Source organism: Toxotes jaculatrix, chromosome 5, assembly GCF_017976425.1.
Source record: "Toxotes jaculatrix isolate fToxJac2 chromosome 5, fToxJac2.pri, whole genome shotgun sequence".
NCBI lineage: Eukaryota > Metazoa > Chordata > Actinopteri > Toxotidae > Toxotes > Toxotes jaculatrix.
This window is the reverse complement of record NC_054398.1, coordinates 2,497,107-2,518,066: the sequence shown is the minus strand read 5'-3', so window position 1 is coordinate 2,518,066 and position 20,960 is coordinate 2,497,107. Positions and strand designations below refer to the sequence as shown.

General features: G+C 41.5%; 1 protein-coding gene across 1 annotated transcript; it reads left to right on the top strand.

Moving 5' to 3' along the window:
* The first annotated feature begins 3,719 nt into the window (after nucleotides 1-3,719).
* Nucleotides 3,720-10,105, top strand: trhr2 (thyrotropin releasing hormone receptor 2). The gene is made up of 5 exons (XM_041038146.1): nucleotides 3,720-4,102; nucleotides 5,693-5,825; nucleotides 6,275-6,426; nucleotides 7,300-7,423; nucleotides 9,521-10,105. The coding sequence occupies exons 1-5, from the start codon at nucleotides 3,720-3,722 to the stop codon at nucleotides 10,103-10,105; spliced, it is 1,377 nt and encodes a 458-aa protein (XP_040894080.1).
* The last annotated feature ends 10,855 nt before the right edge of the window (nucleotides 10,106-20,960 follow it).

The window sequence follows — 20,960 nt, the reverse complement described above, 5'->3', positions numbered from 1 at the left end:
GATAAAAAAAGAGAGAGAAAGAGAAATTACATGATTTGACATTTGTCTTTTTGAAACTTTAATATCAGATCTTTTCAGACTTGGAAATAATAAAATGTGACAGCAGGACTAATGCAAACTAACACAGAAGAACTGAGACATTTCCATTTGTATTGAACTCTTTCAGCATCTAAACAGTTGAGTCACCTGTGAGGCATCTTGTTTTACCTAAATTATCCACTTTCCCCAATTTCTGTCAAAAATGTTTCTTTTAATCCTCAAAACACAGGTCAGTTTTTCAATCTACAACATCAAGCTATTCCTCTTTGTCTTTATGACTCTAGACTGTCGGTCATGCTGTTCCTTCCCCCCCCACATTCACAGCGCTTCACCCATCACACAGAGGACACTGATGCCACAGTGTCATTTACTGATGACCACTGGGCAGTGGAGCAGTTGTAGGTTTGGTTCTCTGTCCTCACTCTTTACCAACATTTACCCTGCTGGGCTGGTGAGCTTCAGTTTTTGAGCCTTTAGTCTAAGTTTAATTAGATGTTATATGTGAGTTGTCACTAAAAAGATGAGGATGAAATAAATAATTAAAATAATAATAATTTAAAAATTCAGAAATTACATATCTGAGAGATTATAATAGGGTTCACAGCACCGCAGGCAGCTGCACCCTGCCTCGACCTGCTGCTGACTGCCTCCTGCTCAGCACAGCTGCTCAGTGGTCTGCCTGTCCTGCTCTCAGCTGCAGTGGAATCATCTGGTGGTGCCTGTCTCTCCAGACCTCCAGTCTCTTCGTTGGCTTTTAGAATGGGCTCGCCTACGTGCCAGCTTCCAAGCCATCATCCAGAGATGCCCCATCTGTCTGGTCATCCGCCAGTTTTTCTTCCTGAGGAGAGCCCTCCTGCTCAGCCTCCAGAGGGGGCTCGCCTTCGCCGCTATCAGTTGGGCTCCTACAGGGTCCTGTCTTTGCCACCTGTCTCCTGCTCTTCCATCAGGGAGATCTTGCCTTTGCCGTTGGCTTTCACTGAGGCCTGCGTCTCTTTCTTCGAGCACGCCCTCCAGAATGGTTATCCTTCTGTCTCCACCCTCTGGAGCGGTCCTGTGTTCGTCATTTTTCCCTGTGCCTCTCTGCCCAGGCTCGAGGGCCTCCTTTTGAGTGGCTCCGCCCATCTGCCAGGCCTCCTGAATTCTCCTGCTCTTTGCCCGCCGAGCCCTCAGGCTGTCAGCTGAAGGTCTACTGCTCTGCCCCATGCCCATTCCTCTAACTGTTCCCCTGAGATCTCCAGCCCCATATCTCTGTTCCCCGTCCACTGGCCCCTGGATCCGTCCACCCACCCGGGTCGGTGTTTGTTCCATGGAGTTTCTCCTGGTGTTATTAAGATATCTTCATTTTGTCTTGGAGTCTGCATTTGGGTCCAACCTGCCTGATCCATGACACCTGTGACCTTCAAGTATTTATTACAGATGGTTCATCACTGCTAAATTTTATGTGTAGAAATGTCTCAGCAAGCCTAACTAGTTTATTTCCACCAAAAAATCGACTCACAAAACCTTTGTGTTTTAAAGCCTCAGTTCAGAGTTTAGTCCAGACTGAGTTAGATGTGAAGTCTAATGCAAGAGTAAGTGGGTTCAAGCACTAGTGTTGTAACGCACTCTGTCCACAGTTCAGTGGTAACACAGGTTGATGCCACACTAATGTCTGTATGCTAAATGTGAAGCGACAGCCAAGATATGGATATCTTAGCTCAGCATAAAGACTAGAAACAGCTTTGGAGACGCCTTCCAGCTCCTTCTGAAGCTCACTAATTAACGCTATGCCTCAGAGCCTCAGAGCTAATCTGCACAAAACTCAAAACTAAACATTTTCCAAAAATGTTGAATTATTCCTTTAACACAGTAGTTAGACTTTTTTTTTTTTTTTTTTTTGGAAATCCAAAATGATGAGTTACCTCTTCCACTTTGTTTGTAAACTGCAGCAGAACAGGAAACCCTCCAACCGAACATGCTCCTCAGGCACCTCACACAGCCCAGCATGATGGATCATCAGAAATCTGCAGAAGATCAGCTCTACTGAACGGCGGATGCAGTGTGAATTATGACAGAATAGTGGAACTAAATTACTTTTCATTTCATGCCCACCTCAATTTATTAGAGGCAGCCCTCAGGAGGGGAGGTCCAGCATGTGTGTCTGCTCAGGCTGGGAGGAGAGTGAAGAGAGCAATAAATGCCTTGTAGAGTGTCACAGTATTTCTCAGTGGTTAATTAGCTTTCGGCAGAATGTGAAACCTCAAAACAAACCTCAGGACTCTTTTGATGAACAAAACTGGTTAACACTTTGTCCTCTAATAACCTCAAAATCTTTTTAAAGCAGTTATAGTTTAAGAAATGGCTTTAATTAGAAATCTTTTTACAGTACAGGATTTTAGGAATTTGGCTGTAACTTTTCTAGAAATGCACCAGGAGGTATCGTGAGCGCATGATTAGAGGAGAGGAGGAATAAACCCCCTGCTTGCTTGTGTGTTTTGTCAGAATATTATGCTAAAATGATCTTAATGCACTCATTGAGTGTGTTTATGCCCTGAGTACAGTATTAGGGGTTATTTGTTATGCTCAGCCTCACCTAAATGGCTAATTTGAATATTGTCTTTTAATGCCCATCCACACTGGAGCTTATTAAAGCTTCACAAGGCGTGGTTTTAGATCTGGCTCTCAATCTGAGGTCTGTGGACCTACAGGGGACAGGGCTCTCTCAGATGAATGAAATGAAATTCAATGAGTATCAGAGGCAGAAAACCTTTACAGGGCACTGCATGAGCTTTACTCTGGCGCCACCCTCAGGACAAAATGCCAACTTTGTACACAGGAGACAATCTCAGACACCACTGTATTTCAAAATCTAAAAAAACACTCAAAAAAACCCAAAACAAAACAAAAAAACAAATTGCTGAAGATCTTTTCTGTACATGATTTGAACAATTACAGCCCTACATTTACACGCGGCTACGTCTCAGTGCCATCTGAAACCACCAGCTTGCATTGTTCTTTCATTTTTTTTCCTCCCTTGGTTGTAACCACCATATCCTTTATCTGTTTGCATGAGCACTTCTGCTTTCTGACAGCATTTATCAATTGATTCCAGCCAGAACTGCAGGTACCTGAGGAAGTCACAGAGAGAAATTCTGTGTATGAATTAATATGTGTGTTTGACACTGGCACATGAAAGTCCAAGGGTTTTGTCAGTTCAATTCCCCATTCGTCCAATTAACTGAACTCATTTTCTATTTCTAGGTGACTGAACAGGGGCCTGAGCGCTGTTTGGATGTCCTGGGATAATTATGTTCTACGTTACGCTATTATTTTTCACTCACATTTGTTGAAAAGAAGACAGTGACAGTGAAGGGGAACGACAGAGGGAAATATTAAAGACAAGAAAACAAAGATAGCGTTCATTTCCCCTTCTCAATTATCAAAGACTCATAACAGCTGTTTCTTCCTCTGTGGTGATAACTCAAACCTGTGAGATGTTTAAGCTTCACAACAGCCAATATCATAATGCTGCTTTCAACTGGACTGGCTTTAAATGAGAGTTAATGCTCTAAATGAAGATGAAAAAAAAAAAACATGGCGACAATTCAGCATCATGCCCCTCATCACTTAACTTTAATCAAATGCACGTAGCCTTTGAATAACAAACTCTTGGGGAATAAAGAGGCCAGCTGTGAGCAGATATGACCGACAACGTGAGCTCCAGAATCGAAACCCCGACCAACATCTCTCTGAGTCCCAACATCGCCATCTCTCAGTTAATAGAGTACAAGGCAGTGTCTGTGTTCCTGGTCCTGCTGGTGTGTGGCGTGGGCATTGTGGGCAACATTATGGTGGTCCTCGTGGTGCTCACCACGCGCCACATGAGGACACCCACCAACTGTTACCTGGTCAGCCTGGCCATAGCCGACCTGATGGTGCTGGTGGCAGCGGGACTGCCCAATGTGTCGGAGAGTCTGACGGGCACATGGATTTATGGCCACGCCGGCTGCCTGGGGATCATCTACTTTCAGTACCTGGGCATCAATGTGTCCGCCTGCTCCATCACTGCCTTCACCGTAGAGAGGTGAGGATGGACAAACAACCCACTGTAAATGTTTTTTTTTTTTTTTCTGGCTTGTGCTGGTGTGAGTTATTACTGGTGTTCATGTTGCTTTTCCTGTAGGATGCTTTGGCTTTTAATTTGCATGAGTTACTGAAGACAAGTGTTTAATCTAATGCTCTACATGTGAACAAGGTAAACTATGTGAGGCAGCATCAGTAACTTCATCTGAACCTTTAGTTTAAAGAAATGGTTATAGACGTTATACTGCTTATAGCCCCATCTGTGACCTCGGGAGACAGCCTCCCAAGAAGAACAACAGCTTTGTTTGTTTCAGTAAATGCCCCAAAATGACATTATGTTAAACCCTCTGGTGGCTGTAGAAAATATGACAGAAGCCAAGGTGTGTGATGTTGTTACAGAGCAGCAGAGTGAGTGTAAGGAGGAGGAGGAGGAGGTGGATGGATGGGTCAAAAAACAGTGAACTAACACGGGAAACTACCGATTGTTTCCCATTTTCTACTACCAGTCCCTCTGTTGGTTTCTTTTAACCTTGACCACAATTGTTCCTTAATGTCAACCATGTATTGTAGCCATGGTGACCAGCCCCATCCACCAGTGCTCTCCTGCTGACAGGGGCAGGAAAGTCAGAAAACGCTTCTATGTTATTTAATCTGAAGGACTTCATCTTCTCATATGTTACTGTGGTTCTGGTAAAGAGCATTCCCCATGCAAACCATAGGGTAGAGTCTAAACTCTGCTGGTGTCCAGCAGATGGTGTGGTCTGTGCTGCAGACCTAACACTGATGAAGAAGAGGAGCAAACACAGTCGGAGGACGTACTGGAGATAATGCAACAATGAAAAGCTTGAAAGTCACATTTCGCCTTTACCCTGGATAATCCTTAGACTGCACTGTAAACTCCTTCCAAAGAAACACTTCCTATGAAAACTGTTGACAGCACGTATGAGGATTATCCAGAATAATAGGGAACAGTGTAAATATATACGTTTTCAAAGCAATGATAAAAACCAAATGAAAACCAAAATTCCACCTGCTGTGTTTCTGTAGCAGGAGCTGAGAGCAGCATCTATAAACCCTTTAACCTTAGGAGATCTTGATCATCATCTCCTTTGCACAAAGAAAAAAAAATACATAAACTATACTAACTCTGTGAAAGAACCAGTTATAGGGCGCTAAGGAGATTCGTCACATTTCGGACTAAAAGACCCCACAGATCGTCTGTGCAAAAACCTCATTGCGACCCATATTTACGTTTTACTGTTAGGCGCCCTCTAGTGGACATAGTGATTATGACAGGAGCAAAGGATGAAGTTAGGCGATGAAGATATAGTTTGTTCACAGTGACAAAGTCCATGGAAGGACAAAGTTGGGGGTAAAAGTACGATAGACAAAACATAGGACACAAGGAAGGTCTCGTATACCTGCCACTGGTATGTTCCTATGGGTCGTATTTGAAGGTAGGGACAAACAACCTACAGAATATACAGCTGTTTAGGTTGTTAACAACAGGTTGTTGACAGTAAAAAATACCGGCATCCACAGTTCCACAGCGACCTTGTGTTCGAACCCTCCATGTTCTCTTCGCCTGCAGGTACATAGCAATCTGCCATCCAATGAAGGCTCAGGCAGTGTGCACAGTGTCCCGGGCCAAGCGGATCATTGCTGGGGTCTGGATCTTCATCTGCATCTACTGCATGCTGTGGTTTTTCCTGGTGGACCTTCAGGTTAGAGAAATATATTGTATGTTCAATAAAGGTTTGTGTGTTACTAATTTAACTGGGTTAAATTACGTCACATCAGAGTAGCCTTCAGTTACAAGGATAAGTGTTTGCGTGCTGTAGCTACGTTCGTTTTGTGGCCACAAATGAAGGTTTTGGTATGTGAATACACTTGTAGGCTGTACTAAACACACAATAGTACTCTTTACAGGGACCGCATAGATTTTCAGTAAGTATGTGAGTCACGGACAGAGGAATAAAACATTTGTGATCATCAAGACCTCTTTTGTGCAAATGCCAGTTCAACTGCAGGAGAATGTGAAAAGCTTTTTAAGAGCTCTGTTCCATTGCAGAGAGTAGTGTTATTATGTTGAGATGCGGAAGATGATTTTGTGGATCTCAGCCCACTAGCCTGTTATATTACAACGTGTCTATGATAACTGTGTCATATGCAGGTGGGCGAGGATGGACATGTGCAGTGTGGCTACAAAGCGAAACGGGAGCTCTACCTGCCCATCTACCTCATCGACTTTGCCATTTTCTACGTCATCCCCCTGCTCCTTGACATCGTGCTGTATGGCATGATTGCGCGAATCCTCTACCTCAGGTACTGCAGAAGGTCCTTCAAACCATATTAAGACATTATGACATAAGTTAAGTAACTAATAAGGGTCACTCCTCCCATTTTACAGATGAAGATCAGCTTACTCATGAGGAATACTAACGAGAGTATTCAGCCTGTGAAAAGCTTCGTTAAATCTGAGTTAATAGTCCTGATAATGTCATCTGGGGTTTTTAAATCTCAGTTTGATCTTGAAACCTAAATATTTATAACAGAAATCCTGTGTTACGAACTAGAGGAATAGCATTTACCAGACAGGGAGTTAAATGAAAGACCCTGAAGTTTCATTAGGGGAAACACAGGATCCAGCGGTCTTGGAGACCGACCTTCGTGAAACGTCAATGTGACGTTCAATTGTGGAATGTGACATTACAAGATTAATTACAATAGTTCTTTGTTTTTGTTACTGCTGTCTTGGTTCAGTCTTACTTCCCTCATCTGCTTCATTTCCAGCTGCAGCAGGCAGCTCCGATAAACACACCGTGGACGACCTGCCCACCACCAAACAGCAGGCAGACAAAAGCAGCTGTTATCTGGTGAACATGGTGGAGCAATTAGCAGCTAAAGAGCCAGATACATTTCTGAGGAGATTTTGGAGACAGAGCTAAAAAGGACATCAAGTAATGGATTTTGTGGTGTTTGGTGTTTTTGTTATAGAAGTGATGTTCGTTGTTACTGGGATTCCAAAAGCCACAGCACTTTTTGAGCCGTGTAAGGAAACCCTACAGCACGTGTTAAATCCAGCCATCTCCTAACACATTAACCGAATTGAGATACAAAACCAACCAACCAACCAACCGATGCCTGTCATTCTGTGGGATGGTTGCTCTAACACCCTGTCTCTGTGTGTTCCTCCAGTCCTCTGCCCAACCAACCTGACACCAGCGCCACCACGCTGCGGCGGAGTTGCCGGGAAACCTCTGAAGCGGGGAAAGGGGGCCGCCAGGGCCGAACAAAGACCGCGCTCTCCTCCAGGAAACAGGTCAGCGCCTTGTCCCACATTTACCCCATTTCATATTAACCCCCACTGCATGCTCCTTCTTGTTGCAACATCTTGTCTTACCTATCAAGTAATTGCTGTGGGATAGCTCTGGTCACATTTGACCCCCGACTCGTCTTTGGCTGTGTGTGTGATCTTATGAGAATATAGAGGCCATGATTCCCCCCCCGAACAGCGCCGGTAAAGTGCTCTTTTGTCGGCTCTATATTCGACTCCGTCCTGGCTGTTATGAGGTCCTGAAGGCAATTGTGGAGGTTATGGCTTGTTTTCCTCAGGCTGAGCAGTCAGAGAGCTTTCTTACTTAGAAAGCCCCCCCTCTCAGGTTGCATGATATTGCTCTGCAGTGCTGCTTTTTTTCAGTGCCCTTGGATAGTAGCATACATTGTCTCAGGCTTTTTAGTCTTGAAAGCATCTACCTTCATAAGCCTTTACCCACTCAGCAGTGTTACGGCAAAGCTCTTTTTAGTCCAGAAAGGACTGAGGGGTTTTGTGTCCACTTTTGGTGTGGCGGGTGTATGGCATTTGAAAAGCCACAGTACAGAGATTTCTGTTCTCTACAAAAGCATTAAAGTACATTTGCAGAATGCACTGAAGTAGATCTGTCCTGTTTTGAGTGATCACTGGCTGGATTTATTTTCAGGGATGGCTGGTTCCACTGTGCTTCTGTCTAAAAGGGCTAAGATGCTGCAAAAATGGAATGCTGTAACGTGTTCCTCAGATTTTTCCATAAAAACCATAAAATATATTGTTTAGAGTCATTAGCAAGGTTTTACAGATTTGTTTCCAGAGTCAACAGCTCTGGACCAATTCTGATCACAAAATGGATCAATGACTTCCACTGATCCCAGATCTGACTTCGCCGCAGAGGTTTGTAATGCATGTTTCTAATGAACAGGAACACAAATCTACAACTCACTCAGTGCATACACCAAGCACAATTTATTTGACATGCTGGTTTCGGCTGTAGAAAATGTTGGTTTAGGCGAGATACAGAATTTGTTTCAACTGCCTGAGCTTAACTTTTGAGAACTTTACTCTATAATTTGCTCCATTTTCCTCATCATTTCATTTTCCTGTCCTTTCATCCCCTCCGCTCACTTGCTCTTGCCCCTCCTTTGTCTCCTACTCTTCAGATGAGTCATTTAGCTAAAAAGCCTCAGTTAACCCCCTCTTAACATGCACTCAGACACACACAGCATGTCAATTAGTGGTGTCAAATTCGCGCACACACACGGACTCTCTCCGTCTCTAACACACACAAATACACACACCCTCTTCCTTTGGTGGTTGCTTATGCATCATCCAATGTGTTGATGATGACTCAAACAATCATGAAGCAATCACAGCTAATCAGGGAAATTATAACGACGCATCAGCCCATATATCGCTGGGCCTCGGAGGCTGGGCACAAACTTTTAGCAGCTTGCACGGTACGCTGATTGTTGGTGGATGAATATCACTGTGACTTTCAAAACTACGCTGAAACCAGAGCATCTTATAAATCTGTTTCCACCAATTAATGTCAGTTTAAATGACTGTCTCACTCATTATGAAAGGATGAGGTTTTCACATCAGTGAATCATAATTACCACAAACACATGAGACCATCCCTGAAAACGTCTTGTCACTACCAGTCTCACTTTATACCAGTTAGTTACCAGATCAGCTATTCGTCTTGTTGCTTTCTGTTGTGCTCACTTGCAGTAGTGATTCCATATGATTCCTTGCCTGCCTTTTGACCACTGCCTATTAGCTCTCTTTATTCCTTAGATCCAACTGACTTCACAGAGCCAGCTACAAACCTAATCTAAACAAAGTAAAGACTGCTGGACTTGTATCAACAGTCGGAGTTGTAACTGATAGGTTACCCACACGAAATAAAGTCCATATAAACAGCCAGACTCAGTTATAGTTGCGGGAAAGCATTTTTGAGGTTGTTGTTGAAGTCTTCTTCTCTTGGGAGCTGCCATCAGCATGCCACGTCTTTGAAATTGGCTTGTAGTATTAATCTGTTAACAGATATCATATTATCATATTTTGATAGTTTTAATGAACCGTATCTCTGCTACTTCCCTACAGGTGACTAAGATGCTGGCAGTAGTGGTGATCCTGTTCGCTCTGCTCTGGATGCCGTACCGGACTTTAGTTTTGATCAACTCCTTTGTGTCCACGCCCTATCTGAACGAATGGTTCCTCCTGTTTTGTCGGACATGCATCTATGCCAACAGCGCTATAAACCCTGTCATATATAACGCCATGTCTCAGAAGTTTCGCTCTGCGTTTCGTGGGCTTTACCGTTGCCAGCGGCCGGAAGGAAATCAGAGGACGCTGTCAACAGTCCAGACCGGGTTCAACACCGCCCGAGACCCCGGAACCTCCCAGGCCAGCAGCAATGGAACCAATGAAAAGGCGAGGAGAACCATCTTGAATACAACCACTGACATGACTACAAAACAAAATGGAAGCAGTCATCAGGAGACAGTCAACGGCAACAAAGCAGAGCATCCCTCTGACATCAGCCCAGATACTTTGAGCTTTGGTGTGGGTCCGTTTGAGACGTCGCTGACTGGTGACGGGGCTCGGCCTTCCTCGGATGATACCACAGTAAATTTTGCGGACAGGCACACATCAAATGATAAACAGGAAAAAAGTGTAAATATTTAACTTTCACCGCATTGTAGGATATCTCGGAACTTATAAGTACCACTGAAATCTGATAGGAAGAAAACAACAGCGACTTTAAAAACTACTCAGCTGAGTTGTTTTTCATCCAGTCGCAGAACAGCTGTGGATTACTCATGCACAGGATGACAGAAGAGAGGAGAAACTGTGACCTTCATGTATTTCATGAGTAAAAAGTGTTAGATTCTGCCTTGACCACTGAGGTCACATGTAAATAGAAGAACGATGATGACTAAATTCATCATGCGTCACACTGTGTTTTGTTTAAAGCTGTTGTTGCTGCTGTTATGACCTGAATCCCATAATGAACCGAGATCCTAGAATCTGTTTCACCGAGTAACGTAACTAAGGTCATTTATTAGGATTTCCAGGACGATGAATAATGAATAAATCGCTTTGTAAAAGACTTCATGTGACATGATTTTAGTGATCTGCCTTATCCAATATCTACTTTCACTTTCACAGAAGAATTTGTCAGGACACATTTTTGTCTATAAAAAGGAGATCTTTTGCATTAGTGAGTCAATTTCCTATCCAAAGTTCCCCTTCCATGACTGTGCACGGTTTCTAATCTGTCATGCATCCTCTGTCCAGCTGTGATTCAATGCTGAGATACGGTTTGAAAGTTTAAAAAAAAACAAAAAAAACATGGCAAAGTAACAACAGCTTTAAAAGACACACGCTTTCTTTTTCTCTTGTACAGTAGCAAGCACAGGCTGAAGGGTCAGTGAGGGGGGAATGAACTGTGTGATGCTCTGTGTTCCCTGTGTGTTTTGATATTTCTGTTTTATTTGAAAATCAACAACACACAGTGATCACAGAGAAATGCAACAATCTATAGTTTGTTTCTGTCAAAGTGGCACATGTGTTACTCACAGAGCTACTAAGTAAGTTAAATATAAATCCCTTGAGTGGGACATAGTATGATAATTTTTGAGATACTCTTCTCTTGCAGGACTATTTAAACAAACCTCAGTAGTTAGTTAATTAGCCTGAGCAACACAAGCATTAACTGGTCAGATATACGTGAGTTTGAAATCTAATATCTGTAGAATAAAATATGAATAAAATGTGCTAATGAAAGCATATCAAATTATCATCATAGCCATTATATTTATCATCAATGTCATCATCACCATGATCAAGTTTATCATTATCAGTGTTATCATCTTCTGTATCATTAATACTGAAAATAGCAGTGATCACAATCTGATCACATTCCTGAACAGTCCAAGGCTGATTCAATCTGACGGCCTCCTGTTGGCGTGTTGGATGTTACCACACAGATAGTCAGCTTTAATGGGTGTAGGAGTCATGAACACACTGATGGGTGTTTTACTGTTTCTGTTATCTGTAAAGGAGTTTGATATTTTTAGACTAAAACAACACGATTTGTACGTGAATGGACAATTTTCTCTATTCCATACCGTTAAAACAGTGTCAGCTGTTTCCCTCTGAACTGCACTGATCTGAACTGCACTGGTCAGAATGATGAAAGATTAAATTCAGAGTTCAGAAACATTTTTAACTAAAGTCTGAATATGTAATTATACTATGAGTGAGCTTATAAACACACCTAAGACATCTTGGTCCTCCATATAAAACAATGACAACATGAGAGTGTCGTGAGTGTTAAATGTAAAATACTGTATAGTTTGTAACAGTGATTTTTTTCTGAAATGCTTAGCAAGCTGTCTGAGAACTGTAGATAAAAGCCTGAGCTTAAAACATGGAGACATGTTACATGTTACCAGCTGTTCATCTTCACTTCTCTGATTTTAATCTGTGCTGCAGTTTAGTTTCTAAAGAGTCAGAGGATACGTCCAAACTCCAATCCATTCATTTATGATGTTTGGACTCACTGCCATGAATTATACATTAAAAATTATAGTTGTTAGAGCCCTACATGCAGTATAACCATCATTAATCATTAATATTAATATTAATATTTGGTTGGTTCTGTCTCACCCTGGATCAGAGGAGAACATTGATTTTAATTTAATCTCTGTGGGTCTAGGAGCTTGTTTCCACAACTTAACATGTCTACCACGGTACACTGGGAACAGTTAGCTCACCTTTTACATTTAAGCATACATATCAGTAAAATAATAAAATAAAAAGGACAGTTTTGAAAGTGTTAGAGCAGTTGTTCTGAGATAAAAACTCTCTGCTTTGTCTTTGTACTGAGGTTTGCTAAACATTTTCCTGGACATGTGTTCTGTACGTCCAGGAACCAAAACCAGTATTTTGTCTAGAAATGAACCAGGTCTTGGGAACTTGTATAGAAGCAAATAATGACCCTAAAGATTTGAATCTTATAATCAACCGAATGCCTAACTGTGAACTTTAATCACCCCTGAATTCTTAATGTTGCAAATTCCATTGAACTTATTCCACTAAAATGTTTTTCTTTTGACTGACAATTTAAAGTTGAACTCTATAATTAAATGAACATTGTTGGTTGTAATGAGCATTACCGTATTTGGTGTATGAATTTTCCATATTTCAGTGTTATAAAGTCAGATTTATAAATTTCACATTGAGGTATTTGGTTACTTATAGATTCTTTATGGCAGTTAATTGCTTTCATAACCTTGTCCGATAAGTCAGCTTACCCTTTAACTGATGAAACCAGTGACACCAGTCATCATGGGTTCCAGGTCATTCTTGGATCTACCATGCTAATACCTTAGCACCTTAGTGTACACATGTACATTGTATACACTGTGTTGAGTGATATTATCTTCCTGGCATTATATTTAATGAGAGAATGTGAGTGTAAATAGCTTTTCCCATAAGACCCGGTCAGTATGAGGATTTATAGGGTAGATCATTATTATTATTATTTTTATATATGTAGTTGGCAGTGTGTTTTCTGAAGCTAAAAAAAATATATTTCAAAGGGGGAATTAAGGCAAGTTTAAAGAGTCTAACAAAGTAAGCTCTTGAAGAACACACCGCATGAACATATGGTCAACAATTTCTTGTTTTTGTTCCTTTCTCTTTCATTACTGTTACTATAAATGATGGCGTACAGTGCTGTAACTGAGATGTAAATTATGTTTCAATTTTACTTGGATTGTTTTACTAAAATGAACTGCATGCCTACACTTATCCTGCTGGGTATTGGTGGCTTTTTGATATTTTTTTGTTCAAATGAATCTGTGTTTTTATGCTCCTAAAAGTTTGCTTCCCGTTTATTTACAGGATATTTTAGCTTTTTGAAAATGTGCTATGTGTGTGATGAAAGAAAAAAAGATCTGATAAGTCATTATAATGAGAAACCTCCTTGAAATAATGATTTTGTTTCTCAAAATAATGAGAAATGTTATTGAAATGTGCATAAGCCTCATATGTATGGAAGCTTATTTCAGTCATGCTGAATAAAAAATCCTGTAAATCATTTTATTGAGAAACTTTCTCAAAATAGTGAGAATGTTTCTAATTATACTGAAAAGGTTTCTCATCATTTTGAGATACTAAATTATTTTTTTCAATATAGCTTCTTTTTTCATTATATTGATAGGAATGGGCTTCCATATTGTCCCATGTGTGTAGCAGTGCTTATGTATAATCAAATTAAAGAGCCTAAATCGTTTTCATCACAGCCATATTAAAACTTAAACTAAAGTTTGTCAGAACTGTCGTGCTGAAAACAGCAGCCATCTGCAAATGGAAATGAGTTTGATGAAAGAGTCTGTGGTTAGTAAACCAAACATAATGAGCTAAAATATGTCAAAGCATTCAAAGAACTGAGGGAAATGCAGACGTTAATTCTCTGTGGGTTTGTTGCTGCCAGCGGCCTCCGTTCCCATTACACATTGATCTGTTGCTGAAAAAAAAAAAAAAGTTTAGAGCTGCTTTAAAATTCACACTAGAAGGATAGTAACTGCTTTGTTTTCTGACAAAACTGTGTCATCAGACTGATGAGATGATAGATGGTTAAAGTGGAATGGCTTTGTCAGTCTCTTTGATGACAAGCTCTTATTCTACAAACCACGTTCCCTTCATGAGCAGACATTGCTGTTTGGATTCATATGTTATAGACTGGTACTGTAAGAGCAGGGGAGGCAGGCTGAATGTTAGGAGCTTCACGTCATGCCCCCAGTTTTCTTTTTTAACCGTTTACTGTAATGGTGGAGCATGTCGTGTGCTGACGCATTAACTACGATGTTCTAAAGGAAAAACCACCCTTTCTTTGCGTCCTTGATGTGTTTATTGGCCGACGGTTTTATTGATGTTTCAACTGATGTAAAATCTTTCTTTCACTGTATACAGTATGTCTGGATGCCTGCGTATGTATGTGACGGCATGTGTAGGTACTGTTTGCAGGGAGCTGGCTATCAGAAAGGACAGTACAGTCGCTGATGGCAACTAGAGGATCAGTGTCTACTCACGGTGATCCACCCATTCTTTTCTGTACTGTGATCCTGAAAATACTCTTTGTAATTTTTGGTTAATTGGTGTGTTTGGTTTGGTTTGGCTGATAGCAGCAACTCCCCTGGACATGCCACTCTGTGTGTGTGTGTGTGTGTGTGTGTCATTATTTAGCCCTGGATAGCTGCTGGTTCGTTGTGATTTAAATGTGTAGTAATAACAGATTTACAGATGTATTGATTTTAAACGTGGCTTTATCTGTATTGATGCAGGAAGATGATGTTTGATTGTTTTAAGAAATATGATATGTTCTCTGGTCTGTGGTTTCATAGCATGCATGTACAGTATGGTGGCTTCCTCTCAGTAATTCAATAAAGGTCAGTTTAAAAAAAAAACTTTTGTTGAAGCATCTCTCAGTCACAACTCCTTTGGATAGACTGTTACTTCTAGTGGCACACTGTTTGAGTACTACTCTAACTACTATTACTAGTAATAGTATAAACTTAACTTATTTAACCCACATGCGGGATCCAGACCTGCTGTTTGTAATCATGTCTCACTGATATCAGCCTCACTGTTCACTGTCCGCTCTCCTACAGTTGTATCAGAGCCATATTAAGTTACTGCTAATACAAATCAAACATTTCCCGCTGCTGTTGCTTCACATAAAAAGTGTTAAACATGGAACTGCTTTTACTGTGAAGCAATCACAGGAAACACACTGTATTTGTCAGACGTGCACAGACCACAATTATTCATCAAAAAAAAAAAACATGTCTGCGAAACAGGATAATGGTCATTTTCAACATTTTTCATCAGCGGATCATTTTTTAATATTACAGAGAACAACGGAACAAGGAGCAGCCGCAGTGAGAGATTAGACGAAGAAGCAGGTGACAGGTTGCACACCTCCCACTCCTCTGCAAGGTAACTTCACTACATGCACTGTGAGCAGCATGAAATCAGAACTCAGCCACAGCATTAAACCACCCTCACTGTTATCGCCAGTAACCAGAGGTGTCACTGAAATCCCAAGGATTAAAACTCGAAAAATACAAACACACATAAAGAACTCATGACAATGTGAAGTCTGAAGTTGATTAACTACTGTTCCACTTCACCACACACAATGTATGGGAGTGTTGTGTGAATCTGAAGAGTGGAAGTCCTGTCCCTCCCTGATTTACAGCTGCCAGTGTGTGGGAAGCCAGTGAAGGATGTCCCACTCTCTGCTCTAATGCCGGTCGGCCGACGCACACTGAGGTTTACACCTCTGTTGTAAAATGAAGTGTGTGTGGCTGCTCCATGTATATTGGAGCAGAAGCGTGGACATGTCTGCAGCCTCTGACGTGGCGCTGCTGTCCTGTTTGATGTCTTGCATTACAGATATCTTTGTTTTGTTTTGTTTTTTTGCTTTGAATGTTATGTATTTCATCATAAGTACACCACAGCAAAGTCCTAGCAACTGTCACACTGATGTGGCAGCACATCATCATCAGCTGGCATTGAACGTGATTTTGCACAGCACTTGCATACTTCAGAATCACAGCATTAAAGGTTTGTTTTGTTTTTTTTTACTCAAAATAATTGTTGACAAATCAGCTCTGTAGACACATAGGTCTATAATTTGTTTGGTTATATTAAAGACATTCAAAGTTCCACATTTTACTGGTTTTACTATTTAAATACATGATTTGTGTCCATCGCTGTTGTCAAACCGTATACATGCTGTATGCTGCATGTCCATCCTGTTCCTGCTTGTTTGTTTGGTTCAACTTGGCCAGCATGATCTCCATATGTGTCACAGCATCCAGACGGGGACTGGTCATCCTGGGTTTGCAGCTGTCTGGTTTATTTCTGTCCTAATATTACTCAGCACAGATGACTTGCATGTATCTCTGGACACACAAAATTGATTTAATACGACTAAAACTGAAGAGCAAAACTGTCATCTCCTCTTGTTGTTCCGCTGTAAGAGCTACACCCCGTATTGTGTCTGAATAGAGTAAGAGAATAATAGTTGGGTAACAAACAGCAGAAAAGTAGAAAAGATGTAAAATTATTCTGCATGTTAATTACTGAGCCCACGCCGGCTCAATAGAGTACGCTGTAAGTATTCAAGTAAATTCTTGGAAAACTTTTTGTTTTTCGAACATTTACGGGATTTACAATTTAAATCTGGCTGTCTGAATCAGCAACAAGCACAAATTAGCATAAGAAAATGTATCCAGGTGAAGAGGGCCCTTCAGAGCCTGAGCTACGGTGCCAATATAAGCTTTGAACTGGGGACTGACACATGCTCGGTTCTACGCTGAATAACTGCAGCTGACATTCACACACACACACGTGTTCTGTAGCTGAAGTGCTCTGGTGGAGCAGCGCTAATCTCATTAGGGAGGGAGTAAAGGTTACAGCACTTGAAGAAAGCACATTAGGTCATTAAAATCAAAAAGACTCATCCTCTTGGGAGACTGAATGTGTTTGCATAATTTCATGGCAATCACCCCTTTACTTTATACAGTGCAGTATCTTGCGTGCATAGCTGACCATTTGTCCTGAGGCAACAGCATATTAAAGCTCACAGAGTGTCCAAAAGAGAGGAACTTCATCCTCAGGGGAGTATGAATGTACTCGGTCAATCTAATGGCAGTCTGGCTATTAAATGAACTGTTTAATTATTTGTGTTTTCAGCAGTTACAGGGCAAATTGCTGATCTGATGATGGTGACGTGTGGAAGAACAGGGGTCGTCCACATGAAGCTGTGGGCCACAAATATCAAACAGTATGTTTCCTGAAAATCTCACCACTATTTTTCAGGATCAGAACTGTAAGAAGCAGAAGCTTCAGCTTGAAGGTGACAGTGAATGGAAGGTCTGTAGGTCACCGAAGTAACTGGGAATCAACCTACAAACTTTACAGCTGTCTCACTCTGGACCAAAGTGTTGGACAGACCAGACTCCCTGACATCGGCAAAAACACAAGTGGGTATGTAAATGAGCTCTGTCTCTCTATTGGTCTCTTACGGTGACGACTGACTGCAGGTCAGAGATTGACCCCCAGTCACATTACTGTCACTATTAAAAGACGGATTGGAGCTGAAGCACCAAACATTCCGGCTGAGCTCCATCGTCGGCACATGAAGAAGTCAGTGTATAAAATGACTTTCTTGGTTTCATTTCCTTTGACAAACATCTCTCTCCCTCTCACTCAGTGACCTCGTCTGGTAGTGATGGCTGTTTCTCTCAGGAGCTTCACTCCTCTGGAAACAGATAGGCCATCAGGAGCACTGTTTCATCACCGCACAAAGCACATAGAGAGAAAAAGATATAAATAAAATGCTGTGGGGTGACGGGCTAGATTGCGATAAGGAATAGATGAATTCTGTGTTTGTGCGTCCAGTGTGTGTGTGTGTGTGTGTGTGTGTGTGTGTGTGTGTGTGTGTGTGTGTGTTTGGGATTGTTAGCCCCACTCTAAGGAACTCATCTGTCGATATCTGTCCATCTTCTTGTCACGGCTGAAAATCTTGTCTCTCCAGACTGCAATCAACACGGTAACTGAGATACTACATCCTGAGCGAGAGAAAGAGAGAGAGAGAGAGGGAGGGAGAGGGATGGAGAGAGGGAGAGAGAGGGAGAGAGAGAGACTATTGGGTATTTGTATTCAACAAATCAGCCCCAGGGAAATTGAAATGACTTCAGGTGCATATGCATGCTCATGCATTTGCAAGTTTATATTTGTCTGTGTCCACAGGTTAAAAACAAACAAACAAACAAACAAACACTACACATCTACACTATCTACTTAGATAGTTAAATTACAATAAACATAATTCTCATACCATATTCATGTTTGATCATCCTGACTGTACACAGTATATTTACTTATTTACTGTGCTTATACATAGTTTAGTTGTTCTATTTTCTGCTATAACTCTGTAACTTCACAGTTCAGGGGAAAATAGTGGACTTCATATTATCATCTTATTTATCAGCTGCTGTTAACAGACACACTACAAATTAGGATTTAACACACAAAACATACGGTGACAGAACAGGGATTTCAGAACATCGCCTACTTCCAAGGTACAGGGAAAAACTTGTGTATAGAGTATGAGGACTGAGGACTTTGATAAGTTTTATAATGATGCTTATATGTTCGAAAATATTCCCAAATCCCTAATTTATGCATTTAAAAAAAAAAAAAAAAAATCCTACTATTTTTTATTTTATCTTAGCTTTTAGGTTTTAGGACATTTGCAAAATCATGGTGCTTTGCACGGTGTTTTCAAATTATGTCACTGGAAGAGGAACGTTTTGGGTGAAAAACCCAAATGGCACATCAGCTGTACACCAGCTGCCTCCCCATAGATGCTCGTCTCCTGTTTATGGACCAAATATAGACTCACCCATGCCTATTACTGGAACACTCCATGGTACCAGCCTGAAACCACATGAACATAAGACCAAACTCCTCTGACATGTACTGAAACCAGGTCGTTTTTGTAATAATCGTATCTGTCTCATGTTAATAATAATGAAATCATGTCAGTTATAACATCAAGTCGAGTAGAGCTGAGAGCATCCATACAATACATACTACAGTATACACACCTTGATCCCTGGGAGTGCTTCAGCTCATAACTAATATGCAGAGTAAACATCACCCACTGTCAATAGAAATAAAAATCAAGGACACGTGAGTCATGTGGAAGCTCTGTATTATAGATAAGACATGCAGTGTGAAGATGAATGATTAACACTCAGTGCTTTCTTAGATGGTTCTCCAACATTACAGGTGGTAGCATAATTCATGCATAATGCATGTGCATTACATACGGTACATGACCATGAATACTGCATGCTGCTGTGTGTGGCAGGCTAAATTTCTCTCTCCTGGAGCAACACTGACATTCAATTTGAAATTTGCAAAGAAAATCAGTTTGGTTTTAAACACTTGGCGGTTAACAGCTGCACAACAGCCTGTTCATGTGAACTCCTTCGGTTGCTGCTGCACTACCGTCAGCGGTCAGATTCAATGGAATTAACATGCATACCTGTCTTTCCCTGTCAACACACTGACATGGCCCAGCATCTGTTTTTTGTCCTGGATCATGGTCAGGATGAGCTGGGGACTGTCCTGCCTGTTACATTACCTGACAGCTGTTTTGATAAGATTAATGCTAAAATGACAGCGGCTGCTGGACCAGGTGGTGGCAAGTTGCAGCTCATTCAGCAAAGAAACTTTGGACAGTTCTGCCAGTTCAGAATTATTTATTTTACTTATCTGTCTCTGATGTAACGAGCCTTTACCTGTGGCAGCTGCAGGAATGTTGGTAAATCACATGTGATTACAACTTACATTACTACCAACCGTTTCGTGTTAGTGGTGCAGCTATTTTTAAAAGCATTTTTCCTTCCTTCCAGAGGCCCTGACACACTGACATGCTCATCTGCCCTGATTTTCATTAAAGTTACTTAATTATAGAGTTTTCACAGCGTTTGAGTCGTGCAGCGATCCTTCCTGTTAGTGCATTCACGTAGTGAAGTGAGGAGCTGCGGCTCTTCGGTGTGCTGGTTCATTAGGCATTCTCCATCAGGGAGTGTGTCTCACTGTGTCGCCCACCTGTCACTCACCCCTGCTTGCAAGGGTCTTTGGAGCCACAACCAGCAGGAGGAAGGAGCCATCTTGCTTTTCTGAATATCCTCACTCTCCCGTTGACTTCACGAATCTGACATGAAAGGCTGCGTGATCTTTCTCCCCTGACCCTAACCCTAACTTCACTGCATGTCTGCCACTCAACATGAATAAAGACATCCCGGCATACTTCAGCTGGACTGGAGGTTTTGGACTAGCCAGATAAGCCCTGCCCCCTTCTCAGTTCACCAAACCAAAAGCCTGGTCACTAGAGGTGTGCAAAAAAATCGATATTTAGATTTATATCCATACATTTTCAAACAGTTTCATATCGATATCCTAGTCCCATATATCGAAACTCCCTCCGGACATTAGGGGGCGGTGTACTTTCACAGGTCAGTGCAGAAAATGGGGGCAGCTCTTCTTGTACAGTGCACGTCTTCATCGCTTAAAGCAGATGTTTGGCTACATTTTGGCTTTACGGCCAAAGAAGGGACAAATGAAATGGACGAAACAAATGCCATTTGCAGGTATTGCCAAGCTGCAATACGGTACTCGGGCAACACGACAAACTTGACCCGGCCATTGTCACAGACAACGTCTCGAATATGAGCAGTGGAGCTAACCGGTATGTTGCACTTCAGGTGCTTTGCAATGTATTATTATTGCAATATAGGGCATCAGATATCGTTATTGTATTGATATCGTATTGAATCATGGCGTACTGCACTTTTTTTTCCCAGATGCCACAGTACAGGACATCGCTAATAAAAGGCCAGACATAATAAAATCCTACCTGATGTCGACAGGATCGTTTTACATGGTG